The 23,763-nt window shown below is 43.5% G+C and overlaps 1 protein-coding gene across 1 annotated transcript in view; it reads left to right on the forward strand.

Moving 5' to 3' along the window:
- Positions 1-23,763, forward strand: part of DOCK5 (dedicator of cytokinesis 5) — a 234,346-nt gene that overhangs the window by 56,942 nt on the left and 153,641 nt on the right. The window contains exon 2 of the mRNA XM_056118939.1: positions 12,765-12,848. Coding sequence (XP_055974914.1) covers positions 12,765-12,848 — 84 coding nt within the window. The remainder of the gene's footprint in view (positions 1-12,764; positions 12,849-23,763) is intronic.

The raw sequence follows: 23,763 nt of genomic DNA on the forward strand, positions 1-23,763 counted from the left end.
AAGAGGCATTGCATGGCAATCATGTTTGGTCTATAGTCTATTTTCAGCATGCTTCTCCCATCCTGGGAGGATCCTCCCAACACCTTTATTTGGTGTTCCCTTCTTTATCTGAGCTCCCTTTCCCCCTAGTATGTGTGGTTGGCCTCCAAATCAAGGAGTAAAATTCCTGGTACTAATCTCAGCCATTCTTGGGTGTTAGTTTCCTGTTCTTATAGAACTTCTTAATGTAGCACTGTCCTCCCATTGTTCATCTATTTGCTCGAGTGGGCACCAGTAACATCTCCATTGTGAGACTTGTTGTTATTTATTTATTTATTTTTTTGGCATATCGAATACATCACAGGTAGTTTGCCGGGCTTTGCTGTACAGGCAGAATACTATTGGTAGCTTGCGGGACTCTCAAAGGGGGGAGGAAGAATCAAACCCGTGGTGGGCCGCGTGCAAGGCAAACGCCCTACCTGCTATGCTATCACTCTGGCACACAGAACTTCTTAATGTATAAAACATAAATAATAACTATAATGATCAGAAGTCATTGGCATTTACAGTGATGTAGAGATTTTTGAAAGGATGTCAAGACGCAGAATTTAGTATTGAATGGGCCTTCCATGTTACAGCTCCTGGCCTGAGAACAGGACACATTTGGCACACAGTGTGGCTAAAATTCCTAGAGAAAAAAAGGGACACTTTCCTGACCTCTAAAAATAACAGATTGAGATAACTACAACAACTGAGAATTAAAGGCAGGATTCAGATATTAGAAAGCTAGGGAACAAGAGTAATAGGAAAAATAACTTTTGTATACAAACTATATACTTCAAGGTCCTGCCTGTAAATTACATGTCCACGTGTCAGAGGTAAAGTGTCCATTGAAGAAAATAAAAAATAATTGAAAAGAAATGTGATTTTACACAGAAGATGGATTTTGTAGTGAGAATGGAACTGAATTAAAAATCTGAAAATAAATAAACAAAAGGGGCCATTTCTTAGAGGAGTAAAATAGAAACAGAAACTCAGAATAGAATGTATAAATGATCTGGGATATAATCCAAAATTACTCAGCAAAAAAAGAATTAGGACAGTATGGCTCATTCACAAAAGAAAAGAAAGTCAATCTAGACCAATCCTGTTTTGAGCCAAATGTTGAACTGACAAAATAATACCAAGCTAAACTCATTGATGGAATGGAAAACACACTATGAATAAATGAGTGGAAATAAAATACCTGTTGAGAAATAAATGATATATGCTTAAAGAGAAGCACATAAAATTATGAAAACCTAAAAATGAAATTTAAAGTTCTCTAAATCACAGAAAGTGATAACAAGGAAAGAATCAAAAATTCGAACATAGAATTCTCAAAATTTCATTTTCAGGTATCAGGTATCAAATGGAGTTTGTTTGCCTTTCATAGAAATCTCTTAATTATCTTTTGCAGGTTTAACTGGTTTAGTGACAATGCCTTCCTTTAAGTTTTGTTTGTTGGAAAAGCTCTTTATTCCTCCTTCAAACTTGGAGTGAAAACCTAGCTGGGTAGAATAGTCTTGGTTGGGTGATTTTTCTATTCACTGCTTTGACTCCATTTGTCTCTCCCTTCACATGTAGTGGGGAAACCTGCTGACTGTCTTTAATGTGACACTTTGCATTTTTCCTTGACTTTTACAATTATTTATCTTTGATTTTTGCCCTTCCAATTATAAAGTTTCTTGGGGAGAGTATCTGGTTGGGCTTCTGTTTGGAATTCTTTGAGTGTTTGAGATCTGGGTGTTTAACTCCTCTCTCAGTCAGGGGAAAAACTTGGCTATTATTTCTTCAAATAAAAATTTTGCTGTTTTCCTTCCTTCATTCTCCTAATCCTGGAACCCATATTATATTACTCCTCTTGATGCTGTTGTCCCCTATGACTCTTACTGTTTCTTCATTGTGTCAATTCTTTTTTTTTTCCTCTCTCTTTTTTTTGTTTGTCTGTTTGTTTTGGGGCCACATCCAGCGATGCGCAGGGGTTACTCTTGACATTCAGGAATCATTTCTGGCCATGTTCAGGGGGACATATGAAATGCTGGTGATTGAACCTGGCAAGCACCTTACTTGCTGTACTATCTCTATGACCCCATTTTCTCTGATATTTTTGGATGGTTTCCGCTACTTTATCTTCTAGCTCATTTTTGATTTTCTGCCATTTCTATGCCAATTGTTGGACCCCTTTAATGTATTGTATATTTCAACTACCATTTTTTGTTTGTTTTTGGCCACACTTGGCAGTGCTCAGGACTAATTCTTCCTGGCTTTGCACTCAGGGATCATTTCTGGAAGTGCTGGGGTTTGCATTTAGTGTTTGCTAGATATACACAGCCCACTACCAAGGTATTATCCTTCTGAGTATGCAGCCCTGTTGTCATGCATTATTATGAGATTTCCCGAGTCAGTCATGAGCATGGAATTGACCCTTATTTGTTAGGTGGGAATTGACCGCCTGTTTCCTTGGCCTTGGGTATTTTCTATACATGCATATGCTGCCCAGTTCTTACCTGAGGAAACCGTTTCCCCTTTGATTCTTTGAGCACACATTCCTGACACCTGCACCTTCCTGAATTCCCAGTTTTCTTTCCTCTCCGTACTCCCTGTGGGTTCTCCCTAGCTGCACTTTTCCCTGGACACTCCCTCAGACAGTAAGTAAGCAGACGCTATTCTCAATTTCCCTCATCTGTTTCTTTTCTCTCAGGAACACCTCTCCTGTATATCTTGCTGATTCAAGTCTGAAAACCAATGTGTTCTGCATTTTGCTCAGTTTTTAATTATTTAAGGCAGGAGAAATGTTCAGCTTAATGGTTCTTAAGACGTTCTCTAGTCCACTCTAACCACAAGTGGAAGTGGTAGATGTGCTCTCTTAGAAAGCCACATTGCTATTTCCAACTGTGTTTAGAGTAGGGTGATTTAATTTTAAGTTTGTGCTTGTCTTTTCCTATATATTGAAAAATCTTGGTTTCACAGACATTACTGTAGTTACTGATCTTTATTATTTCTTCACTCTTTATATTCTTACACGAACCTTCAGAAGTAGGTAAATATTAGTCTGGAAAAGGTCATTTTTATTGATGGAGAAATGAAGATGGGAAATATTATCTTCACACACGCACACTCATACACACACACACACACACACACACACACACACTTTTCCATTTCTTTCATCTCCTCATTTAGGAGACAAGGAAATAGAATTTCCCCATCTCCTCAGCTTCTTTCTAGAGCTGTTCGACTTTCTCATCTGCTGTTTTTCCCACAGGCTACTCATTCTATCTTCTTTCCGTGGACTGAGTGAGACTGTGGTGCGTGTAGGGGTGAAGAAGCTGCAGTTCCACTCTTCTCCCTTCCTGAGTGGTACATTGGGTAGAATTCCAGCTGTGTGCCCTGCGTAGGCTCAAGGTTGAAAGCCCTCCTGAGAAGTAAGCCCGCACTCAGCTTGTTGGTGTTGCATCTGCATTTTCAGGTTGAAATTGTTAGTTTTTGTTTTGGGGGTTATACTCAGCAGTGCTCAGGGCTTACTCATGGCTTTGCTTTTAGAGCACACTCTTAGTGGGGCTTAGGAATCTTAAGTAGTGCTGGGGATTTACTCGGTTGGCTGCCTGCAAGGCAAGAGCCTTACCTGATGTCTAATCTTTCCAGCTTCCAGTTGACACTTTTTAATGGGAAAAAAAGAATTATTTATTGAAGTTTAGTTGACTACACTGTATTACTTTCATGTGTATAATATAATTCTTTAATTTTTTTGTGGCACTGGCACCATGGCTCTATCCTCCCGTTGTTCATCGATTTGCTCGAGCAGGCACCAGTAACGTCTCACAACAAATTGTGAGACTTGTTGTTACTGTTCTTGGCATATCAAATACATCACGGGTAGCTTGCCAGGCTCTACAAGAGGGGCAGAGGAATCAAACCCAGGTCGACTGCGTGCAAGGCAAACGCCCTACCTGCTGTGCTATCGCTCCCGCCCTATATTTAAGTAGGGTACATTTTTAAAGTAAAGTTACTCTCATGTGCAATAAAATGACTTAGGGATATATGATCCACTACTTTTTTGTACAATGAAAAAATGTTGACCATAGTTTGTCTGTCCGTCTGTCTGTCTGTGCCATACTCAGTGGTGCTTAGAGCTAATTTCTTACTCTGTTTTCAGGAATCGTTCCTGGTAGTGCTCAGGGGACCGTATGTGTTGTTTGGAATGGAACCAGGGTTAGGCACAGCAAGGGAACTGGTTAAAAAAATTATAATATTTCCTGCCTCTCATGCTGCCACTCAGGTGATCTCTGAAGCTGCCTTCCTGCAGTGGTGGTCGTTGCTGGAGTCCCAACGCACCCCTGTGCTTCACAACGCTCCTTCAATTGACTAGCTTCTCTCTCACCACCACAACCCTGTCTGATTTCCTGTTTCCTTGAGTGACTTCCAGTGGCTTGTTGGTGAAGGCTGTCTTTGTGGATGTGGTTGTCAGCCCGCTTGAATTGGGAAGCTGAGCAGAGCAGGAAAAGGGAAGAGGTTTGGGAAGGTGACAGTCATTAGCTCAGTGACTCACAGTTCCAGGGACTGTGAATATGTTCTCCTTTTTGGCTTCCCAGAGCCTTAGGAAGAAGGTACTGTGGCCTCTTTTTAAATAGAGAAGCTGTGGGCAAATGCTTGTCTGTAGAGAATGGAGATTTTGCTCTATAATTTCCATCTATCTCCTTTAAATACATCATATAAATTTCATTCTCTATGTCTTAGATGTTTTATTTTTTATTTTTTAAATTTTTTTGCTTTTTGGTTCACACCCGGTGATGCACAGGGGTTACTCCTGGCTCTGCACTCAGGAATTACCCCGGCAGTGCTCAGGGAACCGTACGGGATGCTGGGAATCGAACCCAGGTCAGCCGCGTGCAAGGCAAACACCCTACCCGCTGTGCTATTGCTCCAGCCTGTGTCTTAGATGTTTTAAGTACCACTGAAATGATCAATAATCTGTAGTTTATATTTGAGAAGTATTTCTCCAGTTAAAGATATGTACTCCATCCACAAATATGTAGAATTCTTGAAATAGAATTTCCCAGAGAATGAATAATTCTCTATTCTTTAAGCTATCTATTCTTATCAGTGGCCTAGAAAACAAAAATTAAAATTCAGTCAGAGACACTAGGGAGAGAGGACAGTGGCTGAAGCATGACCTTGCATGTGCAAAACTCTTGAGTCCTATCCCTGCTACTACATGGCTCCTTAGCACCTTCAGTTCGCCTTCCTTGCCCCAGTACCACTAGGCCTGCGCACTGAACTTCAGGTCCTCATACTAGTCAAATATCGCAGGGAACTTCTCCCAATGCTCTGAGCATTACCTAGAAATCTTCCCGTTTCTACAAAAATCCCTGAAAGAGGAGCTGGAGAGGTAGTACAGGGGTTAAGGTGCTTTCCTTGCACGCAGCTCACCTGGATTCACTCCCCAGCATCGCATATAGTGCCCTGAACACAGAGACAGTAGTACACTCTGAGGACCACCAGGTGTGTCCCCCAGTCCCAGAATAAAATCCAGTAAGACCCTGCTCCTATAGAAAACTGCTGCTAAGTTTAGGCTTCTGTAATTATATCATAGCCTCGAGATAGTTCTGAGTCAATATGATGGTCATCTCATCCAAAAAGGACTTATTTGGAGTCTCATTGTAATTTTTAGCATGAAGTCCTAGATATCTACTTCTTGGGTCATGCATACCATCAACTCTGATTCTCTATTCGTATAGTAGAATGGAATTAAACAGTCAAAGGAAAAAAATACACTTGGCCTTCTGTGACCTCATCACAATTGAATTCAGGATTCAAAGATGTGATGTCTTTCTTTAGTTTAATTTTTTTTTTTTTTTGCTTTTGCTTTTTGGGTCACACCCAGCAATGCCCAGAGGTTACTTCTGGTTCTGTACTCAGGAGTTACTCCTGGCAGTGCTTGGGGGACCATATGGGATGCCGGGGATTGAACCTGGGTTGGCTGCATGCAAGGCAAACACTCTACCCGCTGTACTATCACTCTGGACCTCTTTCTTTAGTTTTTTGTAATACTAATAGCCTAACTCAGAAAGATGGAGATCATTAAGTGGATGGATTTGGGAACCAGGATGATCGCTTAGAGGGGTAGATCCTTCTATGCATAAGGCCCTGTGTTGGATCCCCAGCATTGTATGTACCCTCTCCCTGACACAGCTAGGGGGCCCTTGTGGCCCCCAGTACCAACAGACTCAGACAGGAAACCTCAATGCAGGGCCAAGGATCCCTGAGAGAAGCTTTAGATTAAACCGGGAGCCTTCTCCACAAAAGAAGTTTGATCAGCACTTGCAACACAGGCATACAGAACTTCTTGTTTTCTTTGTAAGACTTTCTTTTTAAAGATTCCTACTGACCAATAAAAGAAATGTTACGCTTTAGATATACTTCAAAGGATTGTAATTTGAAGGTGCATGAAATAACCTATTGATTATGAAAATTCTTTGTAACTCACAAACTTTTCATGATAAAACGTGGCCCCCATCTTTTAGGGCCTATAAGTCAGTCGTGTTTGTTTCGGGTGTATAATCCAAAGATCACAATTTCTTTTCTTTTCCTTTTTCTCCTTTTTCATGTAAGCCTGCTTCTCCAAAGCCAAATCAAAGACAACCGGTAAAATGCAAACTATGTTATATTTGTAGGCACTGTCTTGTCCTCTTGACCCTGCCAAATCACACTTTTCCTGATATAAACAGCAAGCTGCTTAGGGAAGAATTCCAGCAATTCCTCTTTCCCAACCTTGCACATAGCAGCCCGCAAGACAATTTGTATACAGCAACTCCCTGGTCTTGTTTAATTTCCTCAGACAAAACAAGAGATTGCAGTCCTGCCTGCCAGTTCAAAAAGGCACATTGTGTCTCTCTTGCCTCTGACCACTGTCACCTCATGAATCAGAGGATTTGGGACTTAGGGACCCTGAGTCATCCAGTGCGATGCCTCTTTTGTATCTCTTGGAAACTGAGACACAGGCTCTTTCACAGTGGGGGAGCTGAGCCTTCAATTCTGTTTTGTTTGACCCAACCTTAGGTCTCCCTTTTATCTTTGTAACAGTTATTCAGGTTCTAGATAGAAAACATGTTTCCCTCCCCACCCCCAGTTCCTTAGTTGTATGCTTTTTCCAGATAGCATGATCAACAGTTACTGATTCATAGGATAAAACTTTTTTTTTTTTCTAAGACTCTCCTCTAACTCTCTTGTTTTTGTAAGACTTTCTTCTTGAAGGAATCTAAGACTAAACAACAGATTGAGGATATCTCAGTCTCTTCTTTTTTGTTTCCAAGTCATTCCAGGGCATCATAGCTGTGCCATTTTGGACCTGCATGGTCATCCCAGACGAGACCTTGGTAATAGCTTTGCTGCTTGCAAAGTCAGGTTCATTGGAAACTCAGAAATGCTTTAGCCCCTGATGTCTGACTTTCCTCATTAAATAATATGGCACATGGCACCCACTCTGTTCAATGACAATACTATGTACGGAAGTTAAGCTAGAAAATCTAATGGAAATATTCAGGAGGTAACCCTCAGCATCCTAGAGTGAATAGTTAGACGAATCGATGACAAATACAAGTGACTTGGAAATCTTCTTAGTGTTTTTGTACAGTGAAAACAAGCTTCTTGCTAGGGCCAGGAGAGGTGATTCTGTGCTTTTTCTTGAGTAGTAGAAAAGCATAGACTTTTTTCCCAGGAAATGGAGGAATGCCATGGAGTTTAGGGAAGAAGTGGAGAGTGGTTAGAGGTCATTGATGGATTTTTTTTTTCACTGTTTAAGTGATTTTTATTAAAGCAAGAATTTTGTAATCGAAATTACGTTTTCTTGCTCAGTAATCAATTCTGTTATTTAAAACAGAACTACTTGACATTCTGAGCTATTCCACAGTAAAGAATTACAAAATTAAAGAAAGGAATGCTTTAAATTTTTGTACGTTGCTGAAAATTCTTTTTCCCAGAGTCTATAAAATATTGATATGTTTTTATATTTTACTATGTTGTTGTTGTTGTTGTTGTTTTTAAATCAGAAGTAATCTAGGCTAGCGGTTTGCTAGACCTGGCATTTGCTCGGTACATAAGGTTCAAAGTTTCCTTTCCTTTTTTATTTATTTTATATTTTGCGATTTTTTCATAATATTTTAAGTTTTTCAATGTTTAGATATTTCGAAAATATCTAAACTTTCTTTTCGTGATCCCTGATCAATCTTAAACAGTTGGAACACTGGTGGCACTGGGCAGCTTCTTTAGCTTGGTAGGTTTGTAGTACAGCTACATCTTCATCAGCTTTAGAATGAAGAGACTCCGGAGACTCAAGCATATGAAGAAGTTCTGAATTATCAATCTCCAACAACATGTCAGTGATTTTGCCAGCAAGAGAAGGGTGCATGGCCTGAATAAGAGGAAAGAGCCGTTCACCCAACATTTGCTTTTGCTCCTGAGGAGGGGCAGATGCCAACATGGAAGCAGTCAAAGGCTCCTGACCTTGTACGTGAACAGCAGGCTGCTGATTGGTGGATTTTTAAAGTCACTTTTATGCTTTGAGCACCTTCTTTGGGTCTAATCCAGTGCCTCAGTATGTGAAAGGTACAAGAGTAATGTGTAAGTGGGTTACATTCATGAGAGGTTTACCTGTGATTAGTGAAGATGACAGTGCAAGATATCATGTGATTAAAAATCTGAACTGTTAAAAGGGAGAATTGTTGTGAGACTGCAGAGCAAAGATCATGCAGGGCCATAGGGTAACCGGTTACTATTCATTTGTTTTACTGAAAGTCTCCATGGTTCTTGAATTGTCAGAAAGGGAAAGATAAGCTGTTGTTCCTGTTCCAGGCAAGAGTTGAGCACATAATTTAGAAAAGAATGTAAGAGTCTTCACTGGATAAGAGGAGGGAATTTAGTGGATAATGGAGGGCAGTAAAAAAAAATAGATGGTTAAGACTGGGATACTTTTTGTATATTTCGATTGTCAGACTTAGGAATCTAGGATTTAAAGAAACATGTTGGTGCGTGCATGCGTGTGTGTGTGTGTGTGTGTGTGTGTGTGTGTGTGTGTGTGTGTGTATGACTTTACTGCAGTTCTTGGTAGGTATCTGTACCTGGACCTAACAGTGCTTTAGACAAAGAACGAGGAAGAGCCGAAGAGACGCTTGGCTATTAAGCAACACATTGTGACATAGAGACCTCAGTACTTCCTGTTCCATCTAAAAGCCTGGCCAGGGGAAGGAAGCAGTTTAGAGGAAGGCTAAGGAGAGTCAAGGATGTGAGGTGTACCTTTTCTGCAGAAAATGCAGAAAATGTCCAGTCGTGTACTTAGTGGCCAAAAAATTTGAGTCAGCTAACAGTATGTTTAGAAAGTAGATTAGCTGATATGGCCTAGTGGCCCATGGGCAGGTCTAAGATTTAGGAATTATTAACACGTGCTGAAGTCTGTGCATTTTCTCCAAACCCACTTCACTGGCCAGTCCTGTCTAATTCCAAATCTACAAGTAAACAATTCTAACATAATTTATCCATACTTGTATGCCAGGACTACAGAAAAATACTCTTTGGATGATTTCTTAAGAAGAAAGAGATTGTGGGTGTGTGTGTGGGGAGTGGGCCACACCCTGTGATGCTCAGGGGGTACTCACTCAGGCTCTACACTCAGGAATTACTTCTGGTGGTGCTCAGGGGATTTTGGGTGTGGGGGATGAAACCCGAGTTGGCTATGTGCAAGACAAGTGCTCTACCCACTGTACTATCTCTCCAGTCCCAAGAAGAGATCATTTTAAATAAGAGATGTCACTAACAGATTGCAGTGATAAAAGAAAACACCTTTACGGCCAAGCTGCAGATGTGGTGTGCATTGCAGGCTCAGGAAGGAGCAGTGAACCTCCCATCACTGACAAATGCAGGGACATCTTGATTCCTTTTTAAAAATTAATTATTTAGATTGGGGCCACATCTGGTGGTGGTCAGGAATCACTCCTGGCAGGCTTGGAGGACGCTGGGTATCAGATCCTGGTTGGCTGCATGCAAGGCAAGCCCCTTACCAGCTGTATTGTCTCTCTGGCTCCAGTTGATTCCCTTTTTAATGATCCTTGTGTTACTGAAGAGATGGGGAATAATGTGTGTCCCTTGGTCATCAGGTAAATGGTTATAACTAAATATCAAAGATGAGCCTTTTTCAAGTAGGGTGCAATTTACCATGGGAGTGGTAGGCAAGAATTAAATCTATTTCAGACAAACAAACAAACAAAATGATGAAAATCAGTGTCACTGAAGTTTAGTTTACATACCCAGAAATCTATCCATTTTAACTATACAGTTCAGTGATTTTTTTTAGTAAGTACATAGTAGTGTAATCATCACTGCAAATAGGTTTTAAGATATCTCCATCTCCCTAAAATGCAGACATTTTAGGGAGACATCTCCCTCTCCAGTACTCACAATCTCAATTCTCATCCCCAGACCAAGGCAACCAATAATCTGCTAATGTCTGATGGGTTTGCTGATTCTAAGCATTGCAAATAACCGGGAGACTAGAAGAAGCTTTCTTTAGATAGATTTGATTTAGTGCAATGGAATAAGGTCTGTGTTGTAGCATGTGTCTGATTGCCAAGTCATATGACAAGGATATGCCATATTTTATCTAATTGTCCATTTGTCAGTTCGTTCATCGTTTGCGTTTTTTGACTGTTGTTAGAAGTGTTGCTTTATTGTTTCCTGTGGCTTCTGTAGGTAACTAGTAAGGCTTGATTAACAGAAATCTATTCTGTTCAAGTTTTAGAGACCAGGGGTCTGAAATCCAGGTTTTCCCTGGTTGTGCTCTGTCTGGAGACCCTTGGGAAGAAATCCTTTCTCTGCCTCTTTATGCTTCTGGTGCTTGTGGCATCTCTTGATTTGAGGTCACATACTTCAGTGTTGGTTGGCTTCCAGCTCCACACGCCTTTCTTCCCCGCGTTTCCCCAAACCCACTGTTAGCATACAGATCACTGCATTTAGGGCCCTGCCTGAAATTCAGGAGAAGCTCCTCCCTCTCATGAGCATTCATTTGGTCAAATATTTATTTTGCCACATTTGTGGGTTTCAGGGATTTGTGTGGCTCTTTCCTGGGGCCGCCTTTTCCTGCCTGCCTTGGCGGCCAAGGATATCCCCATTAAGTCTCTGTGCAGACATGTTTCATTTCTCTTTGTCGATAATTGGGAGTAGATTGGTAGGCTGTGTTGTAAAGTGATGTTGAACTTTCTAAGAAACTGCCAAACTGTTCTTGGAAATGATTTTATCATTCTGTGTACCAGCAGTGTACAGGGGTTCTGGTATCCCACCTTGTTGCCAATGTCTCTTTTCTTCATTTTTTAAAAATAATGCACATTATAGTATTCTGGTAGGTGTGAAGTGATGCCTTGTTGTGGTTTTAATTTGCATGTCCCTGATGACTAATATTGAACATTTTTTTTATTTTTTAAATGTGCTTTAGCTGTCATGGATGATTCATGGTAAAACATTTCTGTAAAACTGTTACCCATGTCCAAAATGAGTTACTGATCTCTCTCTCTCTCTCTCTCTCTCTCTCTCTCTCTCTCTCGGGCCAAGGTAGTCTTCTGGTTTTCACAATCTGCCATCATCTTTGCCAGTCCTAAGGACTGTGGTGATTGAGGGCACCCTGATCAGGAAGTTACTGAGGCAACCGAGGTCCCCAGTGTGCCTAGAACTTGGGTAAGGGAGGTATCACGCATCATATCCTGTGTTAGTCTGTTTTTAGTGGGTAGAGTGGTCACAAGGCTGCCCTTTGGCTGCCGGTTACAGTGTTAGATACCTGAAATGTCTTGCTGTATGCTGTAGAGATTATTATCCAGGTCCTACAGTATTATAGACCAGCTCTTGTCTGATCAGTGAGTACTGACCAATACAGTCCTACTACGCTATAGCCTTGCTGTAGTTTGATTCTTATCCCCTCACTTTTTTTCACTCCTTTTAAAGAATAATTTTTCTGAGAAATAATTTTCTGTAAAATTAAAAATAAAATTTCTCTGAACAAAATTTCTGCTTAACATCTTCCTTTAATAGAGCTGAGGGGTTAGAGAGAGAACAGGGGGTAAGGTGTTGCTTTCCACGAAGTCAGCCCTGTTTGATCCCGGCACTGTTTATGGTTCTCTGAGCAATGCCAGGAGTAAGCCCTGAGTACTGCTGCGTGGGGCCCCCAAACAAACAAACAAGTTAAAAAAAATAAATAAATAAAGGACTGTAAAACCTCTGATCCAGAGCACAAATCTGTGTGTTTTGTGACTCTGCGACCAGTCTTTAACACAATGTAGAGTAGACAACCAGTCACTTTTCTTTTTACTTTTTTTGCTTTTTGGTTCACACCCCGCAAAGCACAGAGGTGTTACTCCTGGCTCATGCACCCAGGAATTACTCCTGGTGGTGCTCGGGGACCATACGGGATACTGGGAAACAAATCCAGGTCAGCTGCGTGCAAGGCAAACACCCTACCCACTGTGCTGTCGCTCTAGCCCTCAACCAGCCACTTTTCACACAATGTAGAGCAGACTCTCCAGTGGAGGAGTGACTATAAAACACCACTGTGGGAGTCTAGGAGGGTGTTCTGTGCTGAAATGTGGGTGTCTTATTTGAAATCATTAAGCCGAGAGCTACTGGTTGTATAAATAGATCACCAACCACCGAATGACTTGCATCTCAACTGCCACTGACACCTCTCTCTCTCTCTTTCTCTTTTCCAGCCATCTATAACTTCAATGCCTCTCAAGATGTGGAGCTCTCCTTGGAGATCGGAGACACGGTTCACATCCTGGAGATGTACGAGGGTGAGTCTGCAGGGCCTTGGCCAGACTGCAAAAAGCAGTGGCGGTTACTTATTAATAAGGCACTTAGCGCAAACATCAACGGTGCTTTTACTTCCTGAAGTGGTGCTAGTCAAAATTCAGGAAGTACTTAGGCGATACAAGTTTGTACGGACTGAAGACGATTGCGAAATTGCCAGATGAACAGTGAGTGCCAACATGCCCAGACACCAGAGCCCCAGAAGGTGACTATGCAGAGTGCAGCAGGTTTGCGGCACCCTGGGAGCTGGCTGCTGGCCCATCCATCCCCAGATCCTGGAGGATTTCTGGGTCCCTGAGCCGCGGAGGTGCCCCAAAGGCCCTGCTGCCTCAGCAAGTCTCTCTGCTCCTCCCCAGAGGTTGCCAGGATGAGGGAGCCATGTTGGTGAGATTCTTTCAGAGAATTAGGCCAGGACAGCTGCAGGTCCAGAAAGTCGGCTCACATATTTCATTCAGTGACATCAGGCTGGGGGTGATGCCAGTTAACCTGTTAGAGACAGTCACCAGGACTCCCCGACTTGTCTGAAAAAAAAAAGAAAAAGAAAAGAAAAAAATAGCAGCCAGGTCTGCCCCCATCGCACCCCACCCCAGGCTTCTAGTTCTAACTCAAGCCCCTCTGAGTCTTACAAGGACCCCCCCCCCACACACCTCCTGTCATCGAACCCCCCAGCGCTGAAGTGAGGATCTCAAAATCACCTCAGGATTCCGGCTGTGTTGGGTTGTGTTTTCTCTCCAAAGGTTGGCACAGGGTCAAGTCCATGAGGCCGGAACTGCAGCCCTGTGCTAGAGGACATGCTTTGGTGTGTGAGGTCCTGGTTCTATCCCTGGCACTAGAAAAAATTGTTTTTAAAAAGTGAGCTGATACGGGGTATAAATAATGATCCAGACCAGAATATTACACACATGGCCCCATACAGTAAATTGCCTTTTGTTTCTGGCTCCTTTCCCCTAGCAAACTAAATTTCAGACTTATCCATGTTGCCTCATCTATTATTAATTACTGGACTGGAGCGATAGCTCAATGGGTAGGGCGTTTGCCTTGCACGTGGCTGACCTGGGTTCAATTCCTCCGCCCCTCTTGGAGAGCCTGGCAAGCTACTGAGAGTATCCCGCCCACACAGCAGAGCCTGGCAAGCTCCCCGTGGCGTATTCGATATGCCAAAAACAGTAAGAACAAGTCTCACGATGAAGCCATTACTGGTGCCCACTCGAGCAAATCGATGAACAAGGGGAGTACAATGCTACAATGCTACCTTTTACTTATGATTAATATTATATATAAGGACCAATATCTTTTAAAATTCTCTTCTGAATTAAGCTGTTTCTAGTTTGGGGAGATCAAAAATAAAACTTGCATACAAGTTTTTTTTAAGAAGTGAACTGAGGGGCTGGAGCAATAGCACAGCAGGTAGGGCGTTTGCCTTGCACATGGCTGACCCAGGTTCGATTCCCAGCATCCCATATGGTCCCCCGAGCACCGCCAGGAGTGATTCCTGAGTATATGAACCAGGAGTAACTCCTGTGCATTGCCGGGTCTGACCCAAAAAAGGGAAAAAAAAAAGTGAGCTGAGAGAAACCAGGGAGTGGGGAGGGCCAGTACAGTGGGGAGTGCACTTGCCCTGAACTTCAGGTGTAAGCCCTGAGCACCACCAGGAGCATTCCTGCACCCCCAAGAAAAGAATGGGATATTATTTTTTCTTTTTTGAGAAGGTCAGGCTTGTTGGAAGGCAACATTGAAATTTGTAGCGATCAACCTCCCCCACTCCTCGTCTATGCTCCAGACAGTGGAATGGCAAAGGTAGTCGCTGAGAATCTCAAGCAGTCCCCAGGACAAACCTGGATGGTGCAGGACGCAGACGTAGACGAAAGCAAGCGGAGTTTGGTCACTTCCTGGCAAATCTGAGTTGACGTCCCAGAGGCAGCACAGAGGATCCACAGCACAGAGGATCCTGCTGTCCCTCCTGCTTCCCTTTGGTGTCTGGTTGATGACTGAATGCTGCTCTCCCCTCCTCACTCCCCCTCTCTCAGAAACAGGCTTGCACACCCCTGGGTAGGCAGAGGAGAGACTGTGCCGCTCACCCCCTGCCTCCCTTATCCTCTCTGTTGTGTGTTTATCCTCACCTTCGCCGGTCCATTTGGTCATGGAGGCCCTGGCATCCCATGATCCCCCTAATACTTGGGCATTCCTTTTATCTCAGGGTCCTTCTTACTCGCCATGCTACCTTGTCAGGGGCCAGCATCCTCTCTCTGTTTCTCTGCACACAGATTTTCTCACCCAATGGGTGAAAGAAAGGGCAAGAATTCAGTTTTTGACTGTGCCACGTGATCAGAGTCAAGAACTACAGAAATGATATGTGAAAGAAGTCTTAGCGAGTCAGTTGTTATAACTCTTTTTGAATTTCATATAAGAGAGTTACAAAAAATACCCAAAAAAAGGATTATTTTTAAGATCATTGGGTACAAAGTTCTGTAGATAGCATATTCTAATCTTTTTTTCCCCATGTTTAAGGTTTAAACTTTCTTCCTGCTTTTTATGTTAATAAGATTTTTTTTTTTTAACAGACCAGCAGTGGTGGGAAGGGGGTGGTGGCAGTGGTCGGACCATATCAAGTGATACTCAGGGGCTACTCCTGGCTCCGTCTTCCTGGAGATGTTCATGGGATTTTGTGGTACCAGGGACTAAACTGGGATCAGTTGCATGCAAGGCAAGCATCCCAACCCCAGTACTATCTCACCAGCCCCTTTACAGCAATAGCAGGTTTTTGCTCTGTGTCTTTTCAGACCAGCTTTTCAATCCTCCCAGTTTTAAAATTATCATAGTAAACATTTTCACTTTTTACGTCGTTTCTTTTATTTTATTTTATTTCATTTTTTTTTGCTTTTTGGGTCACACCTGGCGATGCACAGGGTTTATTCCTGACTCTGCACTCACTCCTGGCGGTGCTCAAGGGACCATATGGGATGCTGGGAATCGAATCCGGGTTGGCCACGTGCAAGGCCCTACCCGCTGTGCTATCTCTCCAGCCCCTAATTCATGTTCCTTGACTTGCCTGCCTGCCTGCCTTCCTGCAGGTATTTGAGGCTTATTCCTGCTCTGAGCTCACGGATCATTACTGACGGTGCTTAGGGGACCATTTGGGGTGATGAGGATTGAACCTGGTTTGGCTCTGTGCAAGGCAAATGCCATATGCACTATACATGGCTCTAGTCTGGAACTTCTTCTTCCTCCTTTTTTTTTTTTTTCTTGTGGCTCCGAGCAGTGGTCAGAGGTTACTCCTATCTCTGCAATGCAGGAATTACTCCTGGTGGTGCTTGGTGGACCATATGGGATGCCAGGAATTGAACCTGGGTTGGCTGTGTGCAAGGAAAAAAGCTCTGTCTATTGTACTAATATTTCTGGCCCCTCTTTTTTTGTTTGTTTGTTTTTGGGCCACACCTGGTGATGCTCAGTGCATGCTTCTGCCTCTGCATTCAGGAATCACTCCTCCCAGGCTTCGGGGACCATATGGAATGCCTGGGATCTAACATGGATCAACTGAGTGCAAGGCAAGCACCCTCTCTGCTGCACTATTGCTTCTGCCTGAACTTCTGCATCTTTATTTATTTACTTACTTATTTTTACCTGAGTAATGCTTTCTGCCTTTGTCTATTGTGTCAGGAGATGATAGCCAATTCATTAGCAGTTCAGGTGTCTTTTTTTTTTTTTTAAATTTCTGACCTTACAGAAGCATTAGAAATTAGCTTCTCAGCTGGTGAAGGACCTTTCCATAATCCAGCAGATGTCCCACAAGGAAAACAACACCAGTTGCAGGCCTCACCACGCTGAATTTTGATCTTTTTTCAAACTATAATCTTCTAATTCTTCTCCCTCTCCTGTTAATTCTTCAGAGTGTTTGCATGCGTGTTACCAAGCTTTCTAATTCTGTGGAGTAGAAGGGAAGAGTACAGAGTTGGTCTGATACAAACCAGACGGTGTCTTTTAAGTAGATATTCAAAAATCTTTCTTCATTTCATTGTGGTCTCAGTGCAGTCATTGGAATGAATAAATAGAACATTTTTGTCCTCAAAGGATTCGTGTTAGTGGTACGTTTAAGTGTGTTTCATATTTATTATATTTTAATGAGGGGCCTCCCAGTTGGCCAGTGAACATCACTATTTTCTTACATCCACAGACCTAGCTAATTTGGTCACTGAAGATCATCCAATGTAAGTATTGTCCTCCCGTTGTTCATTGATTTTGTTCGAACGGGCCCAGTAACATCTCCATTTTGAGACTTGCTGTTCTCGTGTTTGGCATATTGAATACGTCACGGGTAGCTTGCCAGGCTTTGCCGTGTGGGCGAGATACTCTTGGTAGCTTGCTGGGCTCTCCAGAGAGAGGCGGAGGAATCAAACCCGGCTCAGATAGTCTGGCTGCATGCAAGGCAAATGACCTACCGCTGTACTATCGCTCCAGCCCCAATGTAAGTATATCATTGAAATATTCATTCAGTTATTTATTTAATTTGTAATGCCAGGATCAAACCCAGGGCCTCACACATGCAAGGGCTGCGTGCTGCCTCTGAGCCACTTCCCTGGCCGGGCACGAATGCGGACACACACACACACACACACACACACACACACACAGGCACACGCTTCTATTTCAGATTCTTTTCGAAGCTTTTGCTGAACAGCTCTGGTGCCCCTGGAGCCTTGACTCAGGCGCTGGTGCGCCTGCCTGAAGCCTTGGCCTGTCGCTAATCAGACAAAGACCTGTGTCTGGGTCCTGATGCTCCCTGCGCTGGGAATCCCGACAGCAGGCAGCTGGCTTCCCTGTTAGTTGCTCTCAGTGGCTCTTGGTGTGCCAGCCCTGGAACGCATTCCTCTCCAACAAGGACACGGGTGCCCGTTTCTGTGGAAGGGACATTTGTCAGGGTGTGAATGAGCAGGCTTAGAACTTGAGCTTACTGAGTTCATTCACCACCAAGTGGCTTACCAGTTTCCCGGAGGTTATTCTATTGGATTACATTTTCCAAATAGTGTCTCTTTTACGGAATTAATTTTTCAAATTGTGCCTGCAGAGTGATAGGTTTTTATATCTGCTAAGGACTGAGGGGTTTTGGCTGGATCCTCAAATTCCTTTATTATTTCAGGCAGTTCAAGACTGAGCAAGGGCTGGACTGCTCTGCAAACATTCAGCACAATGGGAATGCTGAGTAATAGCACTCTGCCCCTCCTCCTCATCTCTGCTTTCCATTGGGGGCGGAAAAAAGCTGAAAACACTCACAGTTCTGCCAGACAGAATGGAAGGGAAATGCTGGAAAGGTTTTATGGCCCCGTGGGTTCTGTCCACTTCCTCTTGGATCTGACTTTGGGAGCCCTATTTCTGTGCACTGTGCCCTCCCTGACCTTGGAGATACATGCATGCCAGACTTCTGCATACATTTCCGGTGTGGGTGAGTCCACCTTTCTGGAACCCAGACACAAAACATGTTTTCTGCCCAGAATCCACAATAAAATATCTCTTGGGACTCCCCCTGTGCTGCTTGCTTCCTGCTGTGTGATTGAAGGAATCACTTCTTTTTTTTGCTTTTTGGGTCACACCCAGCGATGCACAAGGGTCACTCCTGGTTCTGCACTCAGGAATGGGATTCTGGGAATCGAACTTGGGTCGACCGGTAGAAGGCAAGCACCTTACCCACTGTGCTATCGCTCCAGCCCCCAAAGGAATCACTTCAATAGTGGTAGCTCCTTGAAGGCAAAACCTGCTCTGCGTCCCCCATGCTCCCCTCACTACCAGGGCCTAATAGAACATCTGGCAGGGGACAGTGACCCGGCAGGAGCCTGTTGAATGAATGAGGATAAACTGGGCAGGGGAGGGGAGGTTGTGGGAGCAAACTTGGGAACCCTGATGGAGGAAAATTATACTGGTGGTGGGACTGGTGCTAGAACATTAGATGTCTAAAACATTACTATTACTAACTTTATAAATCACAGTTCTTTAATAAAATAGAAAGTTAAATAGGAGATAGGCGAGCACGGCAGGCTTGGTGGGGCACTTAAGCTCATGTGGAGGAAGGAAGAGGGGATCACTGCTATGATGATCTGGATCGTACAGGACAGAGCTTTTCTTTACAGGAGGAAAATAGAGGTGACTCTAGTATATTCCAGCCCTGTGCAAGCCACAGACTGTGGAAGGGTTGTTCTCAGTGCGCTTTCTCAAATATTGATTAGGATATATTTTAATTTATCCATGTAATTTATCCATTTTCATATGCTGTATTTAGTATCCTAAAGTTGTACTTCTTTTTTCTCTTTTTTTTTGGGTCACACCCAGCATGGTATAGGGGTTATTCCTGGCTCATGCACTCAGGAATTACTCCTGGCAGTGCTCCGGACCATGTGGGATATTGGGAATTGGACCCGGGTCGGCTGCATGCAAGGCAAACGCTCTACCCGCTGTGCTATCGCTTCAGCCCCTAGACATTGTTTTTATCACCCGAAAGCACTTCATAAGTTGCCTACGCACCCGCTCCAGACAATAAACAACCAAATTAGATTTCTAGGTATGTCTGTTCTAGAAACTTCATGTAAGCAGGATCATATAGTGGGTGGTCCCTTGTGAGTCAGTTCATCTGAACACTTTTTCCAGGTTCATTCACATTGTAACGTGTGCCAGTCATTCATATCATTTACTAATGAGTAATATTCAATGTGTGCATGTTTTATCATCAGTCAGTGGACATTCGGGTTGTTTATACTTTTAAGTGTTATTAGTAATTCTGCTATGAATATTATGTACAAGATTTTGTATAGATGGGTGTTTTTATTACTCGTGGGCGTATTCCTAGGGGCATATACTCAGTGTTTGACCTTTTGAGAAACTGCCACACTGATTTGTCTCTAAAACAAGGAGAAGAATCTAAAGAAGAGAGCTTTGATCATTCCTTTTTTCTTCTGACCTTGCCCCAGAACTTTATTGCAAGAGGGATGGGAGTAAAACTAAGTGAAAAGTTATATACTTTGTTTTAACTTTTGGGCCACACCCAAATTTTGTGCTCAGGATGTAAGCTCTTGGCTCTGTGCTTGGGGCTGAGGGATCACTCCTGGCAAGGCTCAGGGGATCATATGTAGTTCCAGGAATCTAACCTGGGTTAGCTGCATGATGGTAATTGCCCTAACCATTGTACTGTCTGTCTGACTCCAGAGGAGGACTACCTGAGCTGAGATGGTTTTGTTTCTGTCTAGGAAAACCAACCTGGGGCAAGACATTTAAATTTTCTGTATTTGGATTTCCTTTGATATGAAATTCAGTCGCTCCCTGAATTAAAGATGATTAAATGAAAGTGTTTTACAGAAATGTTTCAGAAGAGGCTGGATTGATAGTATAGTGGGTAGGGCACTTGCCATGAGCAAGCCCCGAGCACTGCTAGGTGTGCCCCACCTAGCTTCCAAAAGAGTTTCAGCAGGGGCTGGAGCTATAGTACAGCAGGTAGGGCATTACCTTGTATGCGACCAACCCAGATTCAATTCCCAGCATCCCATATAGTCCCCTGAGGACTGACAGGAGTAATTCTTGAGTGCATGGGCCAAGAGTAACCCCTATCCATCACCTGGTGTGACCCAAAAAGAAAAAAAAATCAGCAACCCTGTTACCATGAAATCCTCCTTTCCTGTGATTAACCAGATTCTGGTCACAGGGACTGTCGCCTCACCAATGGGTACTGATTTCCTCCACTGGATTTATACCCATTGATTAATGTAATTTTTTACTCCAGAAACAACTCATAAGCTTGTAAAGAATAGTTTCTGGGAATATGCATAACACAACCAACCCCCATTAGAAATAATAAAACAAGATAATGTGTCAAAGTTATCCTAACCCCGGAGAGGAAGGCAAAACATAAAGTTTTGTTTTAGTGTAATTTTTACAGACTTAAAGGATAGCCTGACTCCTAAGGACAGTAGATACACTGAACAGATAGATTGCTCCATAGCTGGAAGCCTGCCTTATGAGCAAAGGGAAGAAGGCAGCTGGAATAGAGAAGGGATCACTAAGAAAATGATGACTGGGAGAATCAGTCGTGATGGGAGATGTGTGCAGAAAGTAGATAAAGAACTAAACATGATAACCTCTCAGGGTCTTTATTGCAAACCATCATGCCCAAAAGTAGAGAGAGATTATGGGGGATCATGTTTGCCATGGAGGCAGGAGGAGGGTGGGAAAGGGGGGGTATACCGGGGATACTGGTGGTGGGGAATGTGCACTGGTGGAGGGATGGGTGTTTGATCATTGTGTGATTGTAATCAAACATGTAAGCTTATAACTATCTCACGGTGATTCAATAAAATTAATAATAATAAAAAATAGCCTGAATGATTGGAAGAAGAGAACAGAGTTCTGAAAATCGTGTGGGGGGGGGGGGGTGCGGGGAGGTAGGAACAGCACTAAGTGCAGAACACCCTAAAAAAAAAAACCTCACATTTCTTCTTCTGTGTAGGATGAGGCCAGTTTAAAAATGAACCTTAATCAAGAAATCCACTTCCTTACGTGGGGAGGAATAAAAATGGATTTTGGAAGCTGGATAGTTAAGTACAGCAGGTCGGGCACTTGCCTGCATGAGATTGAACCCGGGTTTAGTCTCTGGCACTGATTGTGGTTTCCAGGGTGATCCCTGGGTGCAGAGCCAAAATAAGCTTTGAGCACAGCCAGTGTGACCCCCTGCCCCGCCCCCACGCCCCCTCCAATAATGATTATGGCATGAGCTATAATCTCATCTTTATCAAATAGGCTTTTTTTGAATAGAGGTCAAGGTAGAGGGTGGAATTACGATTTGTAGGTAAAGTTACATGACATTCCATTTGACTCCATGGCTGATAAAACTTAATTTTATCAGCTTTAAAACTTTAAAAAAAATTTTAAAGTTTTGCTTACATTTTTAAGAATTTGACTAGGTTGGGGCCATACCCAGTGGTGCTCATGTGCTATTCCCAGATCTGTGTCTGAAGAGTATCTCCCAGTGTTGTGTGAGACCATATGGTGCCAGGGATTAAAGTAGTTCAGTTCAAATAATGCGACTGTATAACAGTCTTTGAATAATAAATAAGAAACAGCATCACTGTATCACTGTCACTGTTGTCTCGTTGTTCATGGTTTTGCTCCAGTGTGCGCTAGTGATGTCTCCTTTCATCCTAGCCTTGAGATTTTGGCAGCCTCTCCTTACTTGTCCTTACCAATGCTGCCAATAAACACATAAGAAACAATAAACTTTTAGAAACAGTAAACTTTCTAACAGTCTTAAAAGATATAAGAATGTCTTTCCACCTCTGGCTCAGCTGTATAATTGGAGGCATGGCCTCTCTGGTTTCTGATTGAACTGCTTAATGGCCATGATCCCAGAGACTCAGAAACAAATCTCGAAACCCAGTGGCTTTTGGCAGAAATGCGTCCCATCCCTGCAGTAGGTTACCTGCGCTGGGCCAACCCAGGTGGGAATAAGTTTCATGCCTTGGCCTGTTCTCCCCGGCAGCCCAGTGGCCACCATCCTTCAGAGGGCACTGGACAGTCAGGTTTGGGCCCTCAGTGATGAGACATTTTGGGCCTCACGGGATGGGGGTGGAGCCGGTCCTGTCCTCCCCACCCCAATGCGACTCCAAGTCATTGCCCATGAATGGCCTCTCTGGCTCCTGGTCAAGCTGCTCAATGGCCATGATCCCAGAGACTCAGGAGCAAATCTCGAAACACAGTGGCTTTTGGCAGAAGTGCGCCTGGACCCCACAGTACATTACTGTAACCGAGCCACCCCAGGGAGGAAAAGATGTTGTCACTCTGCCTGCTCCCCCTTGGCGGCTCGGTGGCCGTCATCCTCCAGAGGCCATTGGACAGTCAGGCTTGGGCCTGCAGTTACGAAACTTGTTGGGCCTCACAGGATGGGGCGGGGGGGTGCCAGGCCTGTCCTTTCCACCCCAATTCATTGCCCACGAACGGCCTCTCTGGCTCCTGATCAAGCTGCTTAACAGACTTAAAATTTGTTTTGATCCCAGAGACTCCGAAACAAATCTCGAAACCCAGCGGCTTTTGGCAGAAATGCATCCAGACCCCACAGTAGGTTACTGTCCCCGGGCCACCCCAGGGGGGAAAGGGTGCTGTCCCTCTGCCTGCTTCCCCTGGTGGCTCGGTGGCTGTGATCCTCCAGAGGCCATTGGACAGTCAGGCTTAGGCCCACAGTGACGAAACTTGTTGGGCCTCACGGGATGGGGGTGGAGCCGGGACTGTCAAGCTGCTTAACGGCCATGATCCCAGAGACTCAAAAACAAATCTCGAAACCCAGGGGCTTTTGGCAGAAATCCCTCCAGATTTAAGTGTTAAAATTTCGGAATTTCAAAATCACATGGCCCTACTGCAGCCACGCGACATCATATGTTATTCATAACCAGCAATAGAACACAAATTGTCTACTGTTGCCTTTTCAGCGGATCTGAGTGTTGGGGTAAAATCTCAAATAATAATGGTGGGTCTGGTGTCGAAATATTGAATGTGATCAAAGTAGAGAGAGAGAGAGTAATGTGGAAATCATCTGCCCCACAGGTAGGGGGAAGGTGTGAGGTGGGGGTATACTGGGGTTTTTGGTGGTGAAGAATGGGCACTGATGAAGGTATGGGTGTTTCATTGTACGACCGAGACTTAGACCCAAAAGCTTTGTAACTGCTCTCACGGTGATTCAATAAATAAAATTATAAAAAATGAAAAAAGAAAAGTAAGGTGGAGTTCATGCCCAATTCAATCAGCTAATCAGTGGCTGAATAAATAGCAGTACTCCTACATAAAAAAAAAAGAATGTTTTTGAAGATTTTTTTTCAAGTAGAGGCATAATAATCTTCTTTTGGAGATGTGCTAATAGGTACCCTACAGTGGCCC

Source organism: Sorex fumeus, unplaced genomic scaffold (genome assembly GCF_029834395.1).
Source record: "Sorex fumeus unplaced genomic scaffold, SorFum_2.1 ptg000039l, whole genome shotgun sequence".
NCBI classification, from domain to species: Eukaryota; Metazoa; Chordata; class Mammalia; order Eulipotyphla; family Soricidae; genus Sorex; species Sorex fumeus.